This window comes from Gouania willdenowi, chromosome 17 (assembly GCF_900634775.1).
Source record: "Gouania willdenowi chromosome 17, fGouWil2.1, whole genome shotgun sequence".
In the NCBI taxonomy this organism is placed as follows: Eukaryota; Metazoa; Chordata; class Actinopteri; order Blenniiformes; family Gobiesocidae; genus Gouania; species Gouania willdenowi.
Genome location: NC_041060.1, coordinates 19,593,060 through 19,613,156, shown reverse-complemented (window position 1 = coordinate 19,613,156; position 20,097 = coordinate 19,593,060). Strand labels below are relative to the sequence as shown.

The following is a 20,097-nucleotide window of genomic DNA, read 5'->3' as shown; positions in this document are numbered from 1 at the left end:
CAAATTGATTCCAATCTATTTTGCACGTTTTTATACCGTGAGCCACTAAAGTTGATCACAAGAAACGAAGAGCACCAGTAGAATCATTACACCACATCTGGTTCATTTAATCACACATCATGTGCATGCTTTTCGTAACATTTTGTTGAAATTAAGCTCTCGTCCTAGTGTCCCTTAAATAGGCAAATATCACACAGACAAAGCAAGATTTAATTTTAAAACAGGAAGACGCTGCTCGTCTGTTTTTTGACTTTTCTGTAATTCACAATCTGACCACAAAAAAACGCACAAAATGACTTGATTTTGAGTAATTCATTACAAAATAGATTTTCAGGATTTGTTTTTGCTTCCAGACACAAAACCAAAAGACATCAACTTGTATAAATGATACTTGTTAGATAATATTGGAAGACTACTTTTTCAGAATACAGGGTTTCACAGTAATCAGGAGTTTCCTGCAGCTCCAAACAGGATGATCTATTACAGCAGATGGAGCCATGCAATCCCAGGGTGAAATTTGAAAAATTAAATAACCAGGAAGGTTAAAGGGACCCTGGAGTCTTTAGTCTTTTTTAGCTTGGCATAAAAGCTTCTAAGTGTACGCATTAGATGATCTGTGCTTAAGAAAACGCCTTGTTATGCACCATATATATATATATATATATATATATGAGCAATGGGCTTTATAAGGTGCTTTATAAGGTGTGTGATCCACCATCATGAATTGAAGCAAAACATCATGAGTTGATGACGTGCAGTGAGACAGCAGCTCCATTCTTTGATGTGAATCGCATTAAAATGAGACGTTAGAACCATGTTTAAGAGTGATCTAAAGAGAGAATATTGGTGTTCAGGTGGGAATTTTGTATGTGTAGCTGAGGCGGAAGACGTGTTAAAATCTCTCACTGCTTGGCACAAACGAAAATAACAAACATACACACATCAGTCATCGGGCTGATGACTGATGATGGCAATGTTGATAAAGTCAAAGTTACATATGCACCAATTCTCATCTGAACGGAGATCGTGAATCGTTGTCTTCATCCTCTACTTCCCTTCCTCCCGTTTCCTTATCTAATAAATATTGCGGTTCCAGCTGGTGAGGGAGGATCTGTCACATTCTGTTTGTTTCTACTCCTGATTAAGTACCTACCTGATTAACACATACAAATTGAACTCAACGGCCTTCGATGACGTCATCAACCCATGGTGATTTGCTGCTATATATGATGGTGGATCGCACACTTTATAAAGTCCATCTTTAAATACTATACAATGAATTATGTTGCACAATAAGACATGATAGGCCAAATCAATACATAAATAAGGAGGGTTCCTTTAACCCTCCTATTATCCTCAAATATTTGTAACATTTTACCCTTGGGGTTAATCTGACCTTGGGGTATTTTCCTCCAGAAAATTGTTGACCAAGTTTTTGTGTCAGGCACTTTGTATATTTGTTGAATACATAAATAACCCCTTGATAATGATACATTGACCTGTTCACTAGCGCCACCCTCAGGCCAAACTTTTATATTAGAATTAATTTATCTTGACTAGTTTTCATCTAAATCTTCTCAAATTTACTGAAAACATTAATGACCACAAGAATATGAACCCTACTGATTGTAGTGATGGATATGACCTTTCCTGCAGTGCCACCATCAGGTTAAAATTTCAGTCCTAAAGTTAGTGTATCTTGAAAGTCTTTCATCGAAATATTTTCTAATTCGGTGTGCACATTCATGACTCTCAGAGAAGTAGCTATATTGATCAATACTGGGAAGACCCATTTCCTCTCATAAACATATTTATTTACTTATTTTTACCTAACATATTTGGGGTTATTCACTATATAGTCCTCTGTCTCAAACACATCCTCCTCTACGTCACTTTCACTGTGAAAGAGCTGTTCCATGTCATTTATCTAAAATATAACTCTGCACCTGCAGGTGCGGGGATACAAGGTCACACATGGGTCACACTCAGACACGTTTTACACAGCTAAAACAATTTGGGGTCGGATTGATCCCAGAGGAACACCAATGTGTGCAATATGCGTTCAGCTCGTTGACTAAAAAAAAAAAAAAAAAAAAAAAAAAAAACCATGATGATTTTTATGCACAATCAATTGTACCCGTCAAATTAGGAAAAGTTATAAAATATGAAGCAAAAGAAAAAAGTTAACTATTACTTTAAAATGATGAACATTGAATAGGGTTAAATTGACCATAATGATAATAGGAGGGTTGAGGGTTTTTTGAACAACAAAGAAAAATTCAACAATTAAATGACAACTTCTATATTAAGCATTCACCCATGCATCATTTAAGATGCAAAGTTGTATTTTAGAATCAATTCAAACCAAATAGAAGAGTGTAACTGCCTTGCCTGTAAAACCAATTGTTTTGGAATACACTTTAAACCAGGGGTCCCCAATCCTGGTCCTCAAGGGCCACTATCCAGCATGTTTTAGATGCTTCCCTCTTCCAACACACCTGATTGAAATGACCAGGATTGTTATCAGGCTTCTGCAGGGCTTGATGATGAGATAATCATCTGAATCAGGTGTGTTGAAAGAGGGAAACATCTAAAACATGCTGGATAGTGGCCCTTGAGGACCAGGATTGGGGACCAATGCTTTAAACTGTAATGCAATCATTGTGTCTGTTTAAGTAAATGTCTTCAAATGAACATCAGTTGTGAAAACAATCATAAAGACGGGCGAGTAATGCAGTGTGTTGTTGTGTCCCTCTTATCCTCTAAAAGAACAAAACTGCTCATTCATCTTCTGGTCACTCGCTTTTTGCTCAAGGACGCTTCGGGAAGACGTGGGGTTAAGCTTAATTCTGGGAGATAGAAATGCACTCAGCTACAGCACAGGCTCTCAAATGGAGGAATCCTGGAGATTAGCATGTCAAGGACGGCTTGTGATCCTTTTGTTTTTATGGCAGAATATAAAAATAGAAATGAGTCCAAACGCAGCACACGGGAGCAGAGCAGACAGTGTGATAACATGGTAAACATCCTGAAAACGTCCTTTCTGCTGGGTTACTGTGAGCCAGATAGTGTTTACACATGTCTGATTGCATTCAAAGCCTGTAGTTTGACCAGCACAATAACAGACATTTGTTAACATGTCCTACACGTTGTTTCCCTGGACGCTGTGATTGCATTCTGTACACCGAGCGCTGTCAAACAGATGATTTGCACACAGTCGTCCTGTGTAACCTGGATGACCTTAATGCAGCTGCTAGCACCAAAAACGTGCTGAGGAGATGATCCGATTCTGATTTCTGCCACAAGGCAAGAACAAAAACCTCCCTCACACACAACATCATGTCCTAATGTAGACATAGGCAACTGGCAGCAAAACAAATCCCCAAAAATTGTATTTCAAGAAGTTGGAGGGAATATGAGGCTCAACATAATACAAAAAAAAAAAAAAAAAAAAAAAAAATACAAATCGACAGCAAAATGGAATACACAGAAAAATCCTAAAAAACACAAAATGACTCATAAAACATAAAATTACACAACAATCCGTGTACTGTTGGTTCTTTGGTTATTCCGTTTTAAAACCAAATCAAAAACAACAAATAAACCATGTGGTTATTTTGTTTTACTGACTTAAATCCAAAACAGAATTACAGAAAAATCAAAACCAGAAAAGCAGCATTTTTCGGTTTTAAAATTAAAATATTAATGGCGAAATCTTGTTCTGTTTGTGAGAGAACAGGACGGTCCGAATAGTATCCAAACAAACACTTGGCTATCGGCTGTGAGGCTGGTGTGAGGAACAATAGATGTCAGAACGACAATTTGACACTTTTGAAAAAACAATTACACAGCTTTTTTGAGGGCAGTAAACATTTATTTTGCACGTTTTAATAACGTGAGCCACTAAAGTTGATCACAAGAAACGAGGAGCAGCAGAAGATTTATTACAGCACCTCTGGTTCATTTAATCACATATCATGTGCATGCTTTTCGAAACATACATTTTTTTTTTTTGTTAAAATTAAGCTCTCATCCTAGTTCCCCTTAAGATTTAATTTTAAAACAAAAAAACGCTGCTCGTCTGGTTTTTGATTTTTCTGTAATTCTGTTTGTTTTAAGTCCGTAAAACAAAATAACCACACCGATAACCACATCGTTTGTTATTTAGATTTGGTTTTAAACCAGAATAACCACAGCATGAACAGTACAACAACCGTGTAAACAAACAACATGACTGCGAAAACACAAAAAACTACAACATGTTACAGAATAACTTCAAAGACACACAAACTATCAACAAAATGACAGGAAAATACAGAAAACAGCAAAAATACAGAAAGTGACCCCAGAAATGCACAAAATCGACATTATGTTATCGATTTGTGCGTTTTCAGGGTCACTTTCTGTATTTTGTATAGGCAGAAAATGACAGAAAAATACACAAAATTACAACAAGAACGCACAAAATGACTAAAAACTGAGAAAACAACCCCCCGTATTAATGCTCAAATCAATCATTATTCTAAATGCTGAGAAATGTTGATAATGTGGCCCTTGGATGAGATACAATAAAAATGTTTTGGCCCCCTGCTGTGATAGTGTTGTATATCCCTGTCTTAATGTGTTCATTCTTATGGAAAAAAATACATTATGAGTGAGAACGCAGATTTTCCAAGTATGAAAGTTGAGTTTACCGACTCCAAATGCTTTTTGGATTAGTGTTTATATACTGTATAGCATTTGTCATGAGGCACATTTGATACGCTTTGAGATAAACAAATCAATTCTTGTTGTGTATCTTTTAGAAAGAAGACATGGCATGAAAAATGGATGACACCTCCTACCAACTCAGTAGTTTATGAAGACATCGAGCAAACAAGTAAAAACAATGAGCCCGTCAGTCATTGACGAATGCATTTATGAAATACACTGATTGATCGCATTATGACTGATGACCAAAACAACTCACAACGTTGTCTTCTTGGAGAATATCAAGTTTGATTTTATCAGACATTGCTGTAGGGGTTTGGTGGCTATTTTTGAAAAGAGTTTTCTGGGTCATAATTTAACACAGCATGTTTGGCACATTTAGAAAGTGCAACTTCTTAATAATACATGAATGAGACAGCATTTTAATGAAATTATGTGTTGTGTCTGGAAACACATTTATTGCTGCATATATTATGCAGACCTCTCGCTTTGCAGCAAAGTCTTGAGGATAATTTGTATTTGTATTAATATGAACCTTTATTTCATTTAGGGTCTCTAATTAGTTTTGGCAAACATAACATGAATTACAAGTCATAGTGTTATAGTACTTACTCTTACATGGCAAAATGATTATCTTGCTGAAATGTATTACATTATTGATTGCATTATCGTACCAAACTGAACTGTAACAGGGTCAACCAGGGGACATAAAATCTCCACCTCAGCAGCACAGTTAACGTCAACAGTTTTGATTTGAAACGCCGACAAAACACAACAAACTTCTTTTACTGATGGATTATCTGAAAACTGAAGGACTCTCAATATGTGAAGCAATCACAAAGTAGTGGAATAAAAATAAAAATCAATGGCTTACAGAAGCCTAGGACTATCTGTCAGACACTGTTCACACTGAGCTGTGTCTTCTGCCTAAACTCCCTGGAGCGGGCTTAACTTTATATATGAGAAAATATGTTTTTATGAAATGCTATTTACAGCAGAATATGAGAAGTAGGAGCAGGAAAAGCTGCCAGAACCCTCTGCAAAGTTAAAATAGTCATCCATCGGACACTTTCACCTCTATCAGCTTCAATGGAGGAGCTCGCTGGTCAAACGCAGGACACTGGTTGTGCTGATGAGCTCCCAGGTGTGAATGTAGTGAAGTGTGCGTGTGTGCGTGTGCGTGTGTGTAAGATGGCATCTCTGAAGAAAATGTGTGAACTCCATGCTCACTAAATCCCCTTTTTAAGGGATTAAAACATGTGGGGGTGGAAGGCTTTAGCGCAGAGGTTCCCCACCTTTTTCGGGTTGTGACCCCATTTTGGTATCACAAATATCCAGCGACCCAAGAGACATTATCTTTTCTTCAATTCGTTTTTTGATTGTGTTTATTAAAGTGTGCTACAAATATAGAGAAGCCAGGATTAGTGACATAGTGACAAGTGGACCAACTCAGATATTTTTATACTGCATTTTATTTTAACTAGATTTATATTTGAGAAAGTTTAAGGATAGGATACAGTTATTTGATATTTATTGTGGGTATTGAAAAATGAAAATATTTGAAAAATAATGATAATAAAAAAAAAATGTAAATAGAATTATAATCAGTTTTTAGCCAAGTCTTTTATACATAGGTTTCAATTATTTATCAAGGTTTTTCAGGAAATGTTTATCTCCTGACATGTTTTGACTGTCAACTGCCAGTCTTCATCAGAGGAGTTTTGCTGATCGCCTTTGATGGTTCATTTGAAGTTTCACTTGACTTTCATGTAATAGTTCCAGCGAGATTCAATCTGTCTTCTTTTTGAATAGTATGTTGAGTTGAAGATTTTTTTATTCATATGAGGTTTTCAAGGATTTCTTTTAATCTCCTGACATGTTTCGACTTGTTGACTACATGGAAGTCAAGTGAAACTTCAAAAGAACATCAAAGGCGATTAGCAGAACTCCTCTGACGAAGATTGGCAGTTGACACATAGGGCTGTCACTTTAACGTGTTAATTGCGATTAATTAATTACAGGAAAAATGTACACGCTAAAAAAATTAACCGCGTTAATCGCTTGTTTTTTTAGCACCCCAAACAGCAAGGAACCTTTCTCCATTGCATGCGTTTCTGGTATACCCATAGCGTGGGTGTTAATTTTGGTTACATAAAAATACACTGGATGGAAAACTAAAGCCCAGTTGTCTGCAAATTGTGCAAGAAAGAGTTTGTGGATCAGCTGAGCTCTTCTAGCCAACAGCGGTGTTCCCCCACCTCAATGCTAGCTATGTAGCAGCTAGCACCTCAATGCTAACTATATAGCAGCTAACACCGCAATGTTAACTATGTAGCAGCTAACACCTCAATGCCAACTATATAGCAGCTAGCACCTCAATGCCAACTATGTAGCAGTTAGCACCTCAATGCTAACTGCGTAGCAGCTAGCACCTCAATGATAACTATGTAGCAGCTAGCACAGACAGCGGTCCTTCTATTTGAACACTACACTAGAACAAGTGGCGGTTGTAGAGGATGTGGGTGGAGCTATTACTACTACTACTAAGTGATTATTTGATGTTATTCCAGTAATTTATTTTGTGATGAACAATGTTATTTTTGATGTGGTAATTTATAGCACTGTGATTAATGGGTCCGTTTTATTTATTATATATTATCTGAAGGAGAGAAAAAGCAATAAGTTTGTTGTTCAATAATTGTATTGATCATAAAATTGTTCTGTTTATGATGTGCTAACTTATAGCACTTAAGCAATTTCTATTATATTAATTTCTATTATTTGTACATTGACTAAAATACACATCAAGCCATCAGCCCTTGGGTCTAGTCTCACATACAGTGGAATGGAAATGGTTCAAGTCTGTTAAAAACAACCAAGAAATGACTTTATAAAGCCACTTTGTTATACATAAATGTTTTTCGATCTGCCATAATAATGTCATTTAAATGAAAATACTTCAAGTTGAGGGCGTTTCTCAGCAATTTTTAGGTGATAAGATATTAATTAATCACAGAGCATAAACAATGAATCGCACAATATTTTTAATCTATTGACAACACTAATTTAAACCCTGTCTAGGATGTTTCCTGGCACACACCTACACACTCATGTGAAGGAAATATTTTGCAGTACAGAGGTGTGCGCACGCGCGCACACACACATGCACACACAGCATTTAAACTGAAAATTCCTTGCTCAATAAATACCTTGGGGTGCTACAATACAAAAATCTGACACAATGGGAAAAACAAGCAAGCTTCGACATTGAGCCTGCAGGGTGCTACAACACACAAATACATCTCCATCTACTTTCTTTGAGGAGGAAATTAGTTCCTCATTTACACTATGTATTTACATAATATACATAATAATTGACAGGGCATCATTTTTAAATAAAAAACATATTTACTTAATTTTAATAGATGATTAATACATAAACGTATTACAAATACCTTTTAAATAGGGGTGGGACGATGGGCTCATGATAACGACAATACTATATTTTGGAAAGAGAAGAAAATAGCCATTGAAAAAATAACTATGGTTTTGACTGACTAACTTAATTTGGGTATGACCTTTTTAACTCAATAGGAATATATATATATATATATATATATATATATATATATATATATATATATATATATATATATATATATATATATATATATATATATATATATAAATGAAATAAACAATAACATAAATAGACAAAAAGTGTCTCAGCAACAGAACACCAGGGACCAACAATTCACAACAGTCTAAAATTAAAACATTGTGATTTTTTAATTATGCGATATACAGGTATTGCCGCTCGATATATCGTCCCACCTTTATATTTAAATATTAAGAGCTGTGAGATAAATGCATTGCGTTTTTTTACCTTAGAAATACAATAAAGGAGAATTATTATACTTCAAAGCCAACACCAAGTCATTAAACTGAATTATGTTCATAGTTCTTTTTTAGGAGGAAAATAAAAGCAAGCGTGTCAGAGACAGTGACAAACTGCACAAAAAAATCAATGCCCACACCTTGCAGACGGACTGGAATTCTTCGTTTTCCTCGTCATAGCAGGCCAGCAGGAAACCCCCGTAGGTGCCCGTTCTTTTTCCTTTCCCGAGATAAGCCCCGATGACACACAGGTCCACCGTGTCACCCACTCCCTCCAGGTAGTCTTTCTTCAGCTGAGGAAGGAGGCAAGGCAGCACGTCAGGAGTGGAGCCCGTGGCTGTATCTCAGTTGGTGAGATGAAATGACAGCTGGTGGAGTTCACAGCTCTCACAAATGTACTAAACTGCTTAGTCATTAAAAAAATTACACCTGAACTTAAAATGACAAACTGCATTTCAATCTTTGCAGCAAGTCTTTATTCTGAAAGTAGAAAATGTGGAGTTTGCATGTTCTCTTCAGGCAGGGAGACACAAAAATGTGATCTGAGAGCTACATTATAAACACCAATATTAGGATTTAGAGTAACACCTAATCTTGTTGTTTTTCCCGTTGTCCTTCTGTGTGTTTTTTAGGTTGTTAAGTGATTTCGTGTATTTTTGTTGTCGTGTGCTTTCTGGGCTTTTGTTTAGGTGGTTTTGTTGTGGTTATGTGTGTTTTTTGATTCTGAAGTAATTTCATTATATTTTTTTTGTGTATTTCATTTGGGGGGATGCACACAATTCTGCCAGGGTCGCATGAGGTCAGAGGGCCACCAGTTGTCCATGTTTGTGCTAAGGTATGCACGTGTTCTCAAGCAAACTTATGTTCCTGCCCCACATTTTGAAACGTAAACAAAAATTCACTGGCAATATGTGCGTGTTTGTTATATTCTTTGTGCCGCTGAAGCGGGAATAAACAAGTATAAAAGATGAAGGATGCCAACAGAGATCTGTTTGTTGTTGGCGCTTGTCTTTCTGCCAGTGTTGATTAAAAGCATCCGCACTCCATTGTATTAATGCTGCCTTTATATTAGTTGGCAGAATGAATAAACCTTATGTTTACTGAAACATCCACCCAGCTTACTGAGGGTTAAAGAGCACACTCCAGCTTTAGGTTGGAGGGTAAAGATTTATGTCCTGTTATAGAACAGTGGTTCTCAAACTTTTCAGCTTGTGACCCCCAAAATAAAGGTGCCAGAGACCAGGGACCCCCACTGTGCCCGAAGGTGGTTGAACACAGACATGAAGATTGAAGAACAGTCATGTGGGGACAGGACCATCTATAAGGGGGAATAAGGGGGAGAGATTTTTGGGGCCCATCCATAAAGTCAGCAAAAATGATGGTCCATTGTTCTATGAATCTGTGATAACCACATTTATTTATCTTATTATTTGTACCTTAGTATATAGTCATCTTAAAGACGCAATTCCTTGTTTTAATCAGAAATAAAATGAAATAAAAGTGACCACAAATGGTGTAAAACATGATGAAATTGATTTCTAAAAACTACAGAAATTGGTTAAAAGCTGCAGATTAGCGAGGCCAAAAATGGACACAAAAAGGTAAAAAAACAGTTTAAAGTGTCAATATTGGAACAATTAGTTTAAACTGGCAAATAAAGGGCATAACAAAGGCGAATAAAGTTAAACTGGCAAAAATAAGCATGAAATATGGTGAAAAGAGGTTAAAAGTGACAATAATGGGTCAACATATGTGACATTATTACTAAATCGGGGCTTTCACCTTTAATCGGCCATTTAATGTTATTACATTAATGGAATTTGTCCTCTGCATTTAACCCATCCCTGAGGATGCAGTGGGCAGCCATTTTGCGGCGCCTGGGGAGCAGTTTTGGGGTTAAGGGACTTGCTCAACATCCCACATTGATGGCCCAGGTGAGGCTTGAACCGGCAACCCTCCGATTACAAGCCCAGCGTTCTTAACCACTAGGTGGAAAGGGTTTTATTAGTGCCGAAAGTGACGAAAATTTGCAGAAAAGGCATTGAAATTGAGGGAGAAATGGGAATAATATAGCAAAAATGCATTTAAAGAAAAGCGATGAAAATAGGTTAAAAATATGGAACGTTTGGTGTAGTTGCAGAAAAGGGGTAAAAATGAGCAAAAATTGGTTCTTATGCTCTTCTTAGTTTCTTAAAGGCATCTGGCGACCTCCTCCCAGTGTCTCATGGCCTCAAGGTTGAGAACCCCTGCTATAGAAAACATTTTCAGGGCAAATGCAGTCATTACTGAGCTCCATGAGTCAACGCATCATAAAGTGCATCATTTTCTACTGACATTTTTACACTTTACACACCTTAATGTGTGACAGGTTGCACACAAACCAACAAATTGTGGGTTTACGTCACTAAGTGCTGGTTTACCACTAGCACCATGTGAGCAACTGTTGTGCATGACAACAAAAAAACCCATGTGACAGTGCTAAGCCCCAGTATTACACGCACACACCTTAAGCCAATTATGAGAGCGCTTGGCAATTTCGTAAGTGGCATCCTTCTCCAGCGTCTTAACCATCAGGCCCTCGCAGGAGTCTACACACAAACACAAACACACATTAGTGCACAAGATTACAAATCCAGCTCCTGTGTAGAAAGGAAATGAAGAGATTATCTCATTTGATACACAAGAGGTCTTTGTTTCCTTTTGAGATGCAGACACACATACACACACACACACACACACAGGACACAAACAGAGACGGTGGACAAGGACACAGGCACATTATTCATATACACACCCCAAACACACAGTTTGATGTTCATGCTTATAAACTAAGACAGCCATGGCAACACAAGAAAAAGCAATCATACAACTCACAGGTTTCATTCCTGTCAAGAAAAAATACAACCGATAAACTGAACTCCATACACATGCAATTTACACATGAAGGCCAAAGAGGAACATTCAGAAGCACACAAATGTTAAACGTGCAGGATGATAAACAACAACTTTAGTGTGTACGTCTAACATGTGCGCACACACACCTCTGACGGACTGCTCCAGGAACTCGGCGATGGCGTCGGTGTTGTTGGAGTCGATGGACTTGGCGAACACAAACTCCCCCTCCACCTCTGAGAAGCTTTCCCTCAGCAGAGCACGACGCTCACACAATGGCTGTCGCACAAGTGACTGAACACAAGAGATGCAAGAGACACAAGCAACATTAAAATGGAAAAACTGGACGAATATCAACCATTTCATTGCAATAATAGTAAAAATACTACTACTACTAACAATAATAATAATAATAACCATCAGAGTTGCAACACTATCTACTAAAACATAACCTCGGAACATTATATATATGCACATTGGTTGTGACATCGAGCTTGGTCCTAATAATTAATAGTACAATGTTTGAGTTAATAGTGATCGTACTTATGATAGTAATAGTACTTATAATTGTGCCAATGATGTGATGATGATGAGTTTAAGATGCAGGGAATAATGATGACAATTATATAATACTACAACTAGTTATTTATACTACTAAAATATTAAAAACAATCATGATGTTACAAACAACAATGATGGTGACAACACGTTCAGAAATACAAGTTCATGTTGAATAAGGGGCAGGAATTAAATAAGTGTAAAATGTGAATTCAAAGTGTAAACTTCATCCTGCTAATTTTCAGGCACAGCTACAGAAAGAACAATGTTGTTTTTTCTTTTTGTTACTTTCTTAATAAGGAAAACAGAAAAAATTACTCTGAAAACAAGAAGAAACATTTTTTTGTCCAAAATAACACAAAAACTCCTCCCAAAAAATACATTATTCAGACAAAATAGATTTCTTTCTTTTTTAAGTGAATGCAAAACGCTTCCCTACTTGATAGTTTATTTTTTCATTTATTTTCTTTTTCCTTTTGGAATTAAATTGTTCAAATATTGTTCACATTACATGTCAGAACATAGCATTAAAAGATGTTAACTTGAACCAAAAACCTTGCTAACGTAGAGATGAACCAACAGGAAGCAGGAGTAACTGTGTCAGCGGGTGCAGAGATTTAAAATGCACATATTTTTGCAAGTCAATTTCATATTTTTGTCACAAACAAAACAGGGACATCCATTAGTACAACAGATTTAAATGCAATCTATGTGCTAATGCTTGTGCATGCAGTTAAAAAACCTGCATACAGTGAGACAGTGCTAACCTAAACGTACTCTATCCCATCTTATACCTGCAGGTCAATGCAGGACAACTGGTGCTTGCTTTTTGTGTGCGTGTTAATGCATGGGACAGCTGTTAAGTCACCGTTGTGGCCCGTTTCAATCTGCACCGCGCTGCAGAACTGACATTGAGCACATATGTCTGCAGTGTAGCGCCTTTGGCAGTCGAGCTGTATCAGAAACCTCCCCAAACAGTCGTACCACTCTTTGGGTCATTTTTTTTTTTTTTTTTTTTTTTTTTTAATGGTTTGAAGTAGACAAAATATAGCCTGCAGATGTTCTCCAGGTAATGGCAAAAAAAAAAAAAGAAACTGCAGTGCAAGCATCAGTTCATTACACCTATTAGGTCACAGAAAAAGGTAGAAAGGAGAAAGGGAAAAGGACAGAACCTGGGTGGCCTCAGGCAGTGAATGCCCGAGTAAGCAGCTCCTGCTGGTTAGCCAGGCCTCAGTAGAGAGGCTTCCAGCACATCCAAATATAAAGTAGAAGAGGGGAAACAGTCAGCAGCACACCTTTAATCTGACTTCAGTCCAACCTGCAGAGGTGGCAAAGGCACTAGTCTTCAATGATTATGTAAAAGTATAGATACTTGATTAAACAAGTTCTGATGAACTACGCCGGGCACGCAGAACGTCTCCACGCCGAATAGCATGTACCACGTTCCTGAGAATACAGTGAAATGACTCAATTCCACCAAGCAAAACAAATGAAATTGTGCGACGTAAAATGGTAATCTACATTGAATTGCCTTTGAAACGATATATCACATGACTATGTTCTGATAAATTTAGAAATTACCAAAAAAGGGGGTGAGCCCCTGCACTTTGGGAGTCACTGCTTGGGGCCACGGCTTCCAACTTTTACGCGGTGACGGGCGACGGAGAGCAGTAAGCGGAAAGGAGAGAGTCTGGCTGTGTTTGTGTGCGAAAAGGAGGAGCTGCTGCTGTTGCTCTGGTTCTGCAGCAACGCGCACACACTTTTCTGACTCAAAATCACAATAGCCGCTTAAATAGCCATGTGTTTTACTGTACTGTGCAGTTTTTTGGCTGAAAACAATAACAAGAGTGTCTGCATAGCAAAAGATAATCGCTAGTGATCGCTGTTGTGTGTGGAGTCAGAGTCTACAGACACGCCTACTCATGAATATGCATACGTAGGCCGCGAATCAGCCAGTTTTGAGAATGCTCTGAGAGTGGCTTTTCAGAGGCGAAAAGAGGCGAGTTTGGGAAAAAAAAAACCTCAAATACTATGTTGTTGGGGTTCTTAGAAGAAATGGAAAAGTATGAAAAAAAGCATCATACTAGACCTTTAAGGCCAACAATCACTGTTGAAATAAAACTTGTTTTCTCTGAAGCATTAATCTTACCTTTCCTTGCGACACACATTGCTTGCACTATTCCAAATGGATTCACTACAAATGCATATGCTTAACGCACATTAATGTAATTTATTATAGCATGTGTGCATCTTTTAAAGCGTACACTCTTGATCCCACTCAGTAGCAGTTGCACCCGACAGTCTAACAGGCTGTAAAAGGCACAGACTCTCTCACACACGGCTGGAATTACAATGAACGTTTGAATCATTATCTAGTTACTGCCTCGTGCAGCGCCATCATTGGCATTCAGGGACGATGCGGGCGTCTCAGCGGGAACGACAAGCACACGCGTACGCTTATGAACAATAAACACTGGCACACACACGCACGAAAAAGGGTCATTGTCAGTATTTTTGAGAGGTATGTGAGTGATGTTTTCATCATTACTGGTGCTTACCTCGCCGTTAAGGTAGAGGAGGTCAAAGGCATAGACACACACTTGGACTTTGATCTCTGACGCATCCACATCCTGGAAAGACACATATATCATACATTCACAGCCAACCTTAGGACTTGTTTAAAAAAAAAGTGCATTGATTTAACTCAACGTGAACTTCAACCACCCAGCTTCTCCTCGTCTCAGTAGCACAGCAGCTTCATACTGGGCTCGTTCTAACTTAAATTACTTCCTGCTGCTCAGCTCACTTCACTCTCCTCCATCTCCCCTCCTTAGTAATGTGTTGTTAGTCTCATTCAGGGTTAGTCGCTTTACTATTGGATTTTTCCCAAGATCCCAAAAAAAAAAAAACTTGGCATAAATTACACCAATCATTTTGTTTGTGAAATGCTAACAATCTGCGTCACACGTATGCAGTAGCTCAGCGGTTCATTGGCGCCTTCATCACTACATTTGCATGATGATGTATTGGCTGGTGAACAGAGCTACAAAGACATATGCTGACAAATCCCAAGACACAAATAAATATATATATATTTTTTTTAAATAAGAGCAGTCAAAAGCTTTTCTGAAGATACAATATGTGCTTGTAAGTCACTCTGAATTAATAAACACTTTGTTTACAATAAAACTCTACGGGGAACTTTGGAAAACAACACGCCGTGAAAACAGTTTTAATCAAATTTGAGGGAAGATCCACCATTTCTGAGATGTTAATTCTTGTGACAAATGATTGTGAGTGCACAGCCCCAGTGGTCGTTGTCTTTGAATACAAATTATATTCTGTTTGCTATAGTTTCATCTAGTTTTCTGTCACTGTCTAAAATCATTAATTTAAGTCTGCGAACTGACCACTGGAGTCAAAGAGATTGACACTTTGTGTTCGCACTGAAACAGGCCGGGGAGCTGTTTAGGGTCCTGAATTTAACTCATGCTAAAATGACTCTGGTGGTTTAGTTGGGGCAACAAGACGTTTTACTTCCCAGAAAACTCTTGGATGAGAGGTAAAACTTTTTCAAGCAAAACTTTTAAGTGCTGTTGCTTTAATTCAGGGTTTCTCAACCTTGGGGTCAGGACCCCATTTGGGGTCAGCAGACTCTGGGTGGGGGTTGTCAGACGCCTTTAAAAAAAAAAAAAAAAAAACAAGGATATTTTCTGCAAAATTTTAGCCTATTTTTTCTTACTTATACGCCAAATGTGCCATATTTTAACCTATTTTCATCACTTTTTCTTGCCACATTTTTGCTCCCTTTAATGCATTTTTGCTACATTTATCCCTCTTTTCCAATTTCAATGCTTTTTCTGCACATTTTTCCCCACTTATAAACCTTTTGCACCACTTTCCCCACCTAATGCTGACCCATTATTGTCACTTTTTTTCACCATATTTTTTTACATCTCTGTCACTTTTAAGAAAATACTGACACTTGGAGCCCTTTTTCCCACTTTTTCTGTCCGTTTTTGGCCACTAATTTGCAACTTTTAACCAATTTCTGTGGTTTTTAAAATCCCATTTCTCACCTTTTCCACCATTTTTGGTCACTTTTAACATTTTATTCGTGATTAGAACAAGGATTTACATCTTTATATACTATAGAGCAAATAATAATAAACTTCCTGGATAACAGTGGACATTATTCAAAAAAATAAATGAATAAGGTTATCAATATCACAGATCCATAGAGCGATGGACCATCATTTTGCCCTCCCCTTTGTTCCCCCTTACAGATGGCCCTGTCTCCCCATGACTGTTCTTGAATGCCTGTGTTCAACCACCTTGAGGTACAGTGGGGGTTTCCGATCTCTGGCACCTTTATTCAGGGGGTTGTGGGCTGAAAAGGTTGAGACCCACAGCTTTAATTAAGCTACCAAAATCTACATGATCTGGATGACAAAACCTTCACAGACATTATAGGACAACAGCTACATGACCGTTTCTCTCAAGTTATTGCACTTTTACATTTAAAATTAACAATAAATGTTACCTACTTGGTGAAACTTACAGCAGACTACCTATTTGCATGATGTCAATTGGTTTAAAAACACATTATGCAACAGTTAATCTGCATATTCCTGCATGGGTGAGTTTTGATGGTAAAACATTGGTTTATAACAGATTTACTACAGATCTCTAGATTAGATATTGTTTTTGCACACACGGTGTTGAAGTGTCAGGTGTTGACGTGTAAAATTGGTCCCAAGACGTGTGTGATTATTTTGCTATACGTTAGTGTTATTCGTTTCCGTTAGACATTTGGAATGTAAAACCATAAATCAGCATGGTGCTACAGTGAGACTTGTTCAATATGCTGCAGACACAACAAATAAAAATGCTGCATCTCAGAAAAGGTTGGAAAACCAAAGACAAAACTGAAATATCAAAGGGCAGCATCAATTACCCAAAAAAAAAAAAAAAACACTGTATCGACAGCAAAACGTAAAGCTTTTTCTCTATTTATATATCTGTTTTTTTCCCTTCTTTGTTATGCTTTTCACTTCCTCGGTGCTTTCTTTGCCGCTCATTACTGAGGTTTAATTAGCGCATATCGGATTTCGTCTCTTCATCTGAAACCTTTCATTTCAGCGTGCCTGCTTGTTGAGATGGCGCAGCAAAATGCCAAAGGGCTGCTGCAATCAGTTTGTGCATCATACCGCCGCAAATAATCAAGATTTCGTAGCAGAAAAACAATGCATATGAAAAAAGTACATTAAGATGATCATTCCCAACCATTTTCATCATCATGTTCATAGTAATTTCCTACTTCCTGATTCACACACCGGCGTCAACAAGCATACACACACCTGCTCTAACACAGTAGAAGGAAGGGTTTCAATCTAAGGTTTTTGTTGTGGGAAAAAATAATAACGTTATACAGATGAACGCTGAACAAACACCTTAATGACATTCGCAATCCTGTCCTCTCCTCCTCTCTTCTCGACCCATTCGACTCTTCCATCCCTCACTTATCAGTCTCTCAGTCACCTCCTTCTCCGCCCATGTCCCTCCGTCTGCCGGATCATTTCACACCATTATCGTTCCTGTGTTTTCACGCGACCAACCTTTTCACTCATTTTCACCCATTCATTATCTCCTGCACTAAACGGGCACTAGGAGCCATTTTATTTCTTCTTTCTCCATCTTACTGCTTCCAGTAACATCCGTACCTTTCTTTTACGAGTAGTGAGGACCTGGAAAGGCTGAATCTGTTTCTTCTCGCGATCCCAGGCCACCGCCTCAGAGTCAAGGACACAGGATATGAGCGAGTCCTTTTTTACCTTTAGAAAACAACACAACAGGAAGAAATGTATTATTAACACAAAAGAAAAGGAGGGAAAAATTCTCTACGTTTGAGAAAAGGAAGGAATTAACTCTCTATTCAGCCTTAGACTTTTGGAAAAACATATCCAGCTTCACTAAAGACATTTTCCAGGCTTTTATTAATTTTTGGTCATCATATTTTAATTTATCTTTAAAGGTTTTCATAGCACGTGAGCCGACTAGACCAACCTCCTGGCCCGTTTATAAAGATCAAACCAAGTCCTGAAAAATAGTCTTTGGCTTCAGGTTATGCATGAGAAAAAGTTGCCGTTAGATTCCTCATACAGGAGCCTTTAGATCAGACTTCCCCAAACGCTAAATGTCATGGCATATTTAAAAATCCTAAAATGTCCAATCAAATTCAGGCCATGGGCATTTTAATGATGCATTAAAAAGCATTGAGAAATTAACTAGTATATCTTTTAACATAATATTTATAGCCAATTGTTGTTTTAGGTATACAGGTGCTGGTCATAAAATTAGAATATCATGAAAAAGTTGATGTGAAACTTGTATAATGTATACATTCATTTCACACAGACTGACATATTTCAAGTGTTTATTTCTTTTAATGTTGATGATTATAACTGACAACGAATGAAAACCCCAAATTGAGTATCTCAGAAAATTTGAATATTGTGGAGAGGTTCAATATTAAAGACACCTGGTGCCCTGCAAAGGCCTTTAAATGGTCTCCCAGTCTAGTTCTGTAGGCTACACAATCATGGGGAAGACTGCTGACCTGACAGTTGTCCAAAAGATGACCATTGACACTTTGGCAAGACACAAAAGGTCATGGCCAAAGAGGCTGGCTGTTCGCAGAGCTCTGTGTCCAAGCACATTAATAGAGAGGTGAAGGCAAAGAAGAGATGTGGTAGAAAAAAGTGTACAAGCAATAGGGATAACCATGCCCTGGAGAGGATTGTGAAACAAAACCCTTTTAAAAAATGTGGGGGAGATTCACAAAGAGTGGACTGCAGCTGGATTCAGTGCTTCAAGAACCACCACGCACAGAAGTATGCAAGACATGGGTTTCAGCTGTCGCATTCCTTGTGTCAAGCCACTGTTGAACAAGAGAGCGCGTCAGAAGCGTCTCGCTTGGGCTAAAGACAAAAAGGACTGGGCTGCTGCTGAGTGGTCCAAAGTTATGTTCTCTGATGAAAGTACATTTAGCATGTGCTTTGGAAATCAAGGTCCCAGAACCTGGAGGAAGAGAGGAGAGGCACAGAATCCACGTTGCTTGAAGTGGAGTGTAAAGTTTCCACAGTCAGTGATGGTTTGGGGTGCCATGTCATGTGCTGGTGTTGGTCTACTGTGTTTCCTTAGGTCCAAGGTCAACGCAGCCGTCTACCAGGAAGTTTTAGAGCACTTCATGCATCCTTCTGCTGACCAACTTTATGGAGATGCATATTTCATTTTCCAACAGGACTTGGCACCTGCACATAGTGCCAAAGCTACCAGTACCTGGTTTAAGGACCATGGTATCTATGTTCTTGATTGGCCAGCAAACTCGCCTGACATTAACACCATAGAAAATCTATGGGGTATTGTGAAGAGGAAGATGCAAGATGCCAGATGCAACAATGCAGAAGAGTTGAAGGCCACTATCAGAGCAACCTGGGCTCTCATAACACCTGAGCAGTGCCACAGACTGATCCACTCCATGCTACGTCGCATTGCAGCAGTAATTCAGGCAAAAGGAGCCTCAACTAAGTATTGAGTGCTGTACATGCCCATACTTTTCATGCTCATACTTTTCAGTTGGCCAACATTTCCAGAAATCTTTTTTTTTTTTTTTTTTTTTTTTTTTTTTTAAAATCGGTCTTAAGTAATATTCTAATTTTCTGAGATACTGAATTAGTGATTTCCATTAGTTGTCAGTTATAATCATCAAAATTAAAAGAAATAAACATTTGAAATATATCAGTCTGCGTATAATAAATGATGGTAATATACAAGTTTCACTTTTTGAACGGAATTACTGAAATAAATGAACTTTTTCATGATATTCTAATTTTATGACCAGCACCTGTATACTGATGATAAAAGAATCAGATTCCCAACAGATTCCACAATAATGAATTCACTTTAATCCAATGATTTACTAAGCAAATTAACTATAATCCTTCAGCAGTATCAATATGACCCAATAAGTCATATCAC

General features: G+C 37.9%; 1 protein-coding gene across 1 annotated transcript in view; it reads right to left on the bottom strand.

The window, feature by feature from the left end:
- Positions 1-20,097, bottom strand: part of LOC114479154 (DNA ligase 1-like) — an 83,909-nt gene that overhangs the window by 16,555 nt on the left and 47,257 nt on the right. The window contains exons 19-23 of the mRNA XM_028472679.1: positions 17,781-17,891; positions 14,616-14,687; positions 11,649-11,793; positions 11,113-11,195; positions 8,748-8,900 (exon numbers count right to left, since the gene is read on the bottom strand). Of these exons, the coding sequence (XP_028328480.1) occupies positions 8,748-8,900; positions 11,113-11,195; positions 11,649-11,793; positions 14,616-14,687; positions 17,781-17,891 (564 nt within the window). The remainder of the gene's footprint in view (positions 1-8,747; positions 8,901-11,112; positions 11,196-11,648; positions 11,794-14,615; positions 14,688-17,780; positions 17,892-20,097) is intronic.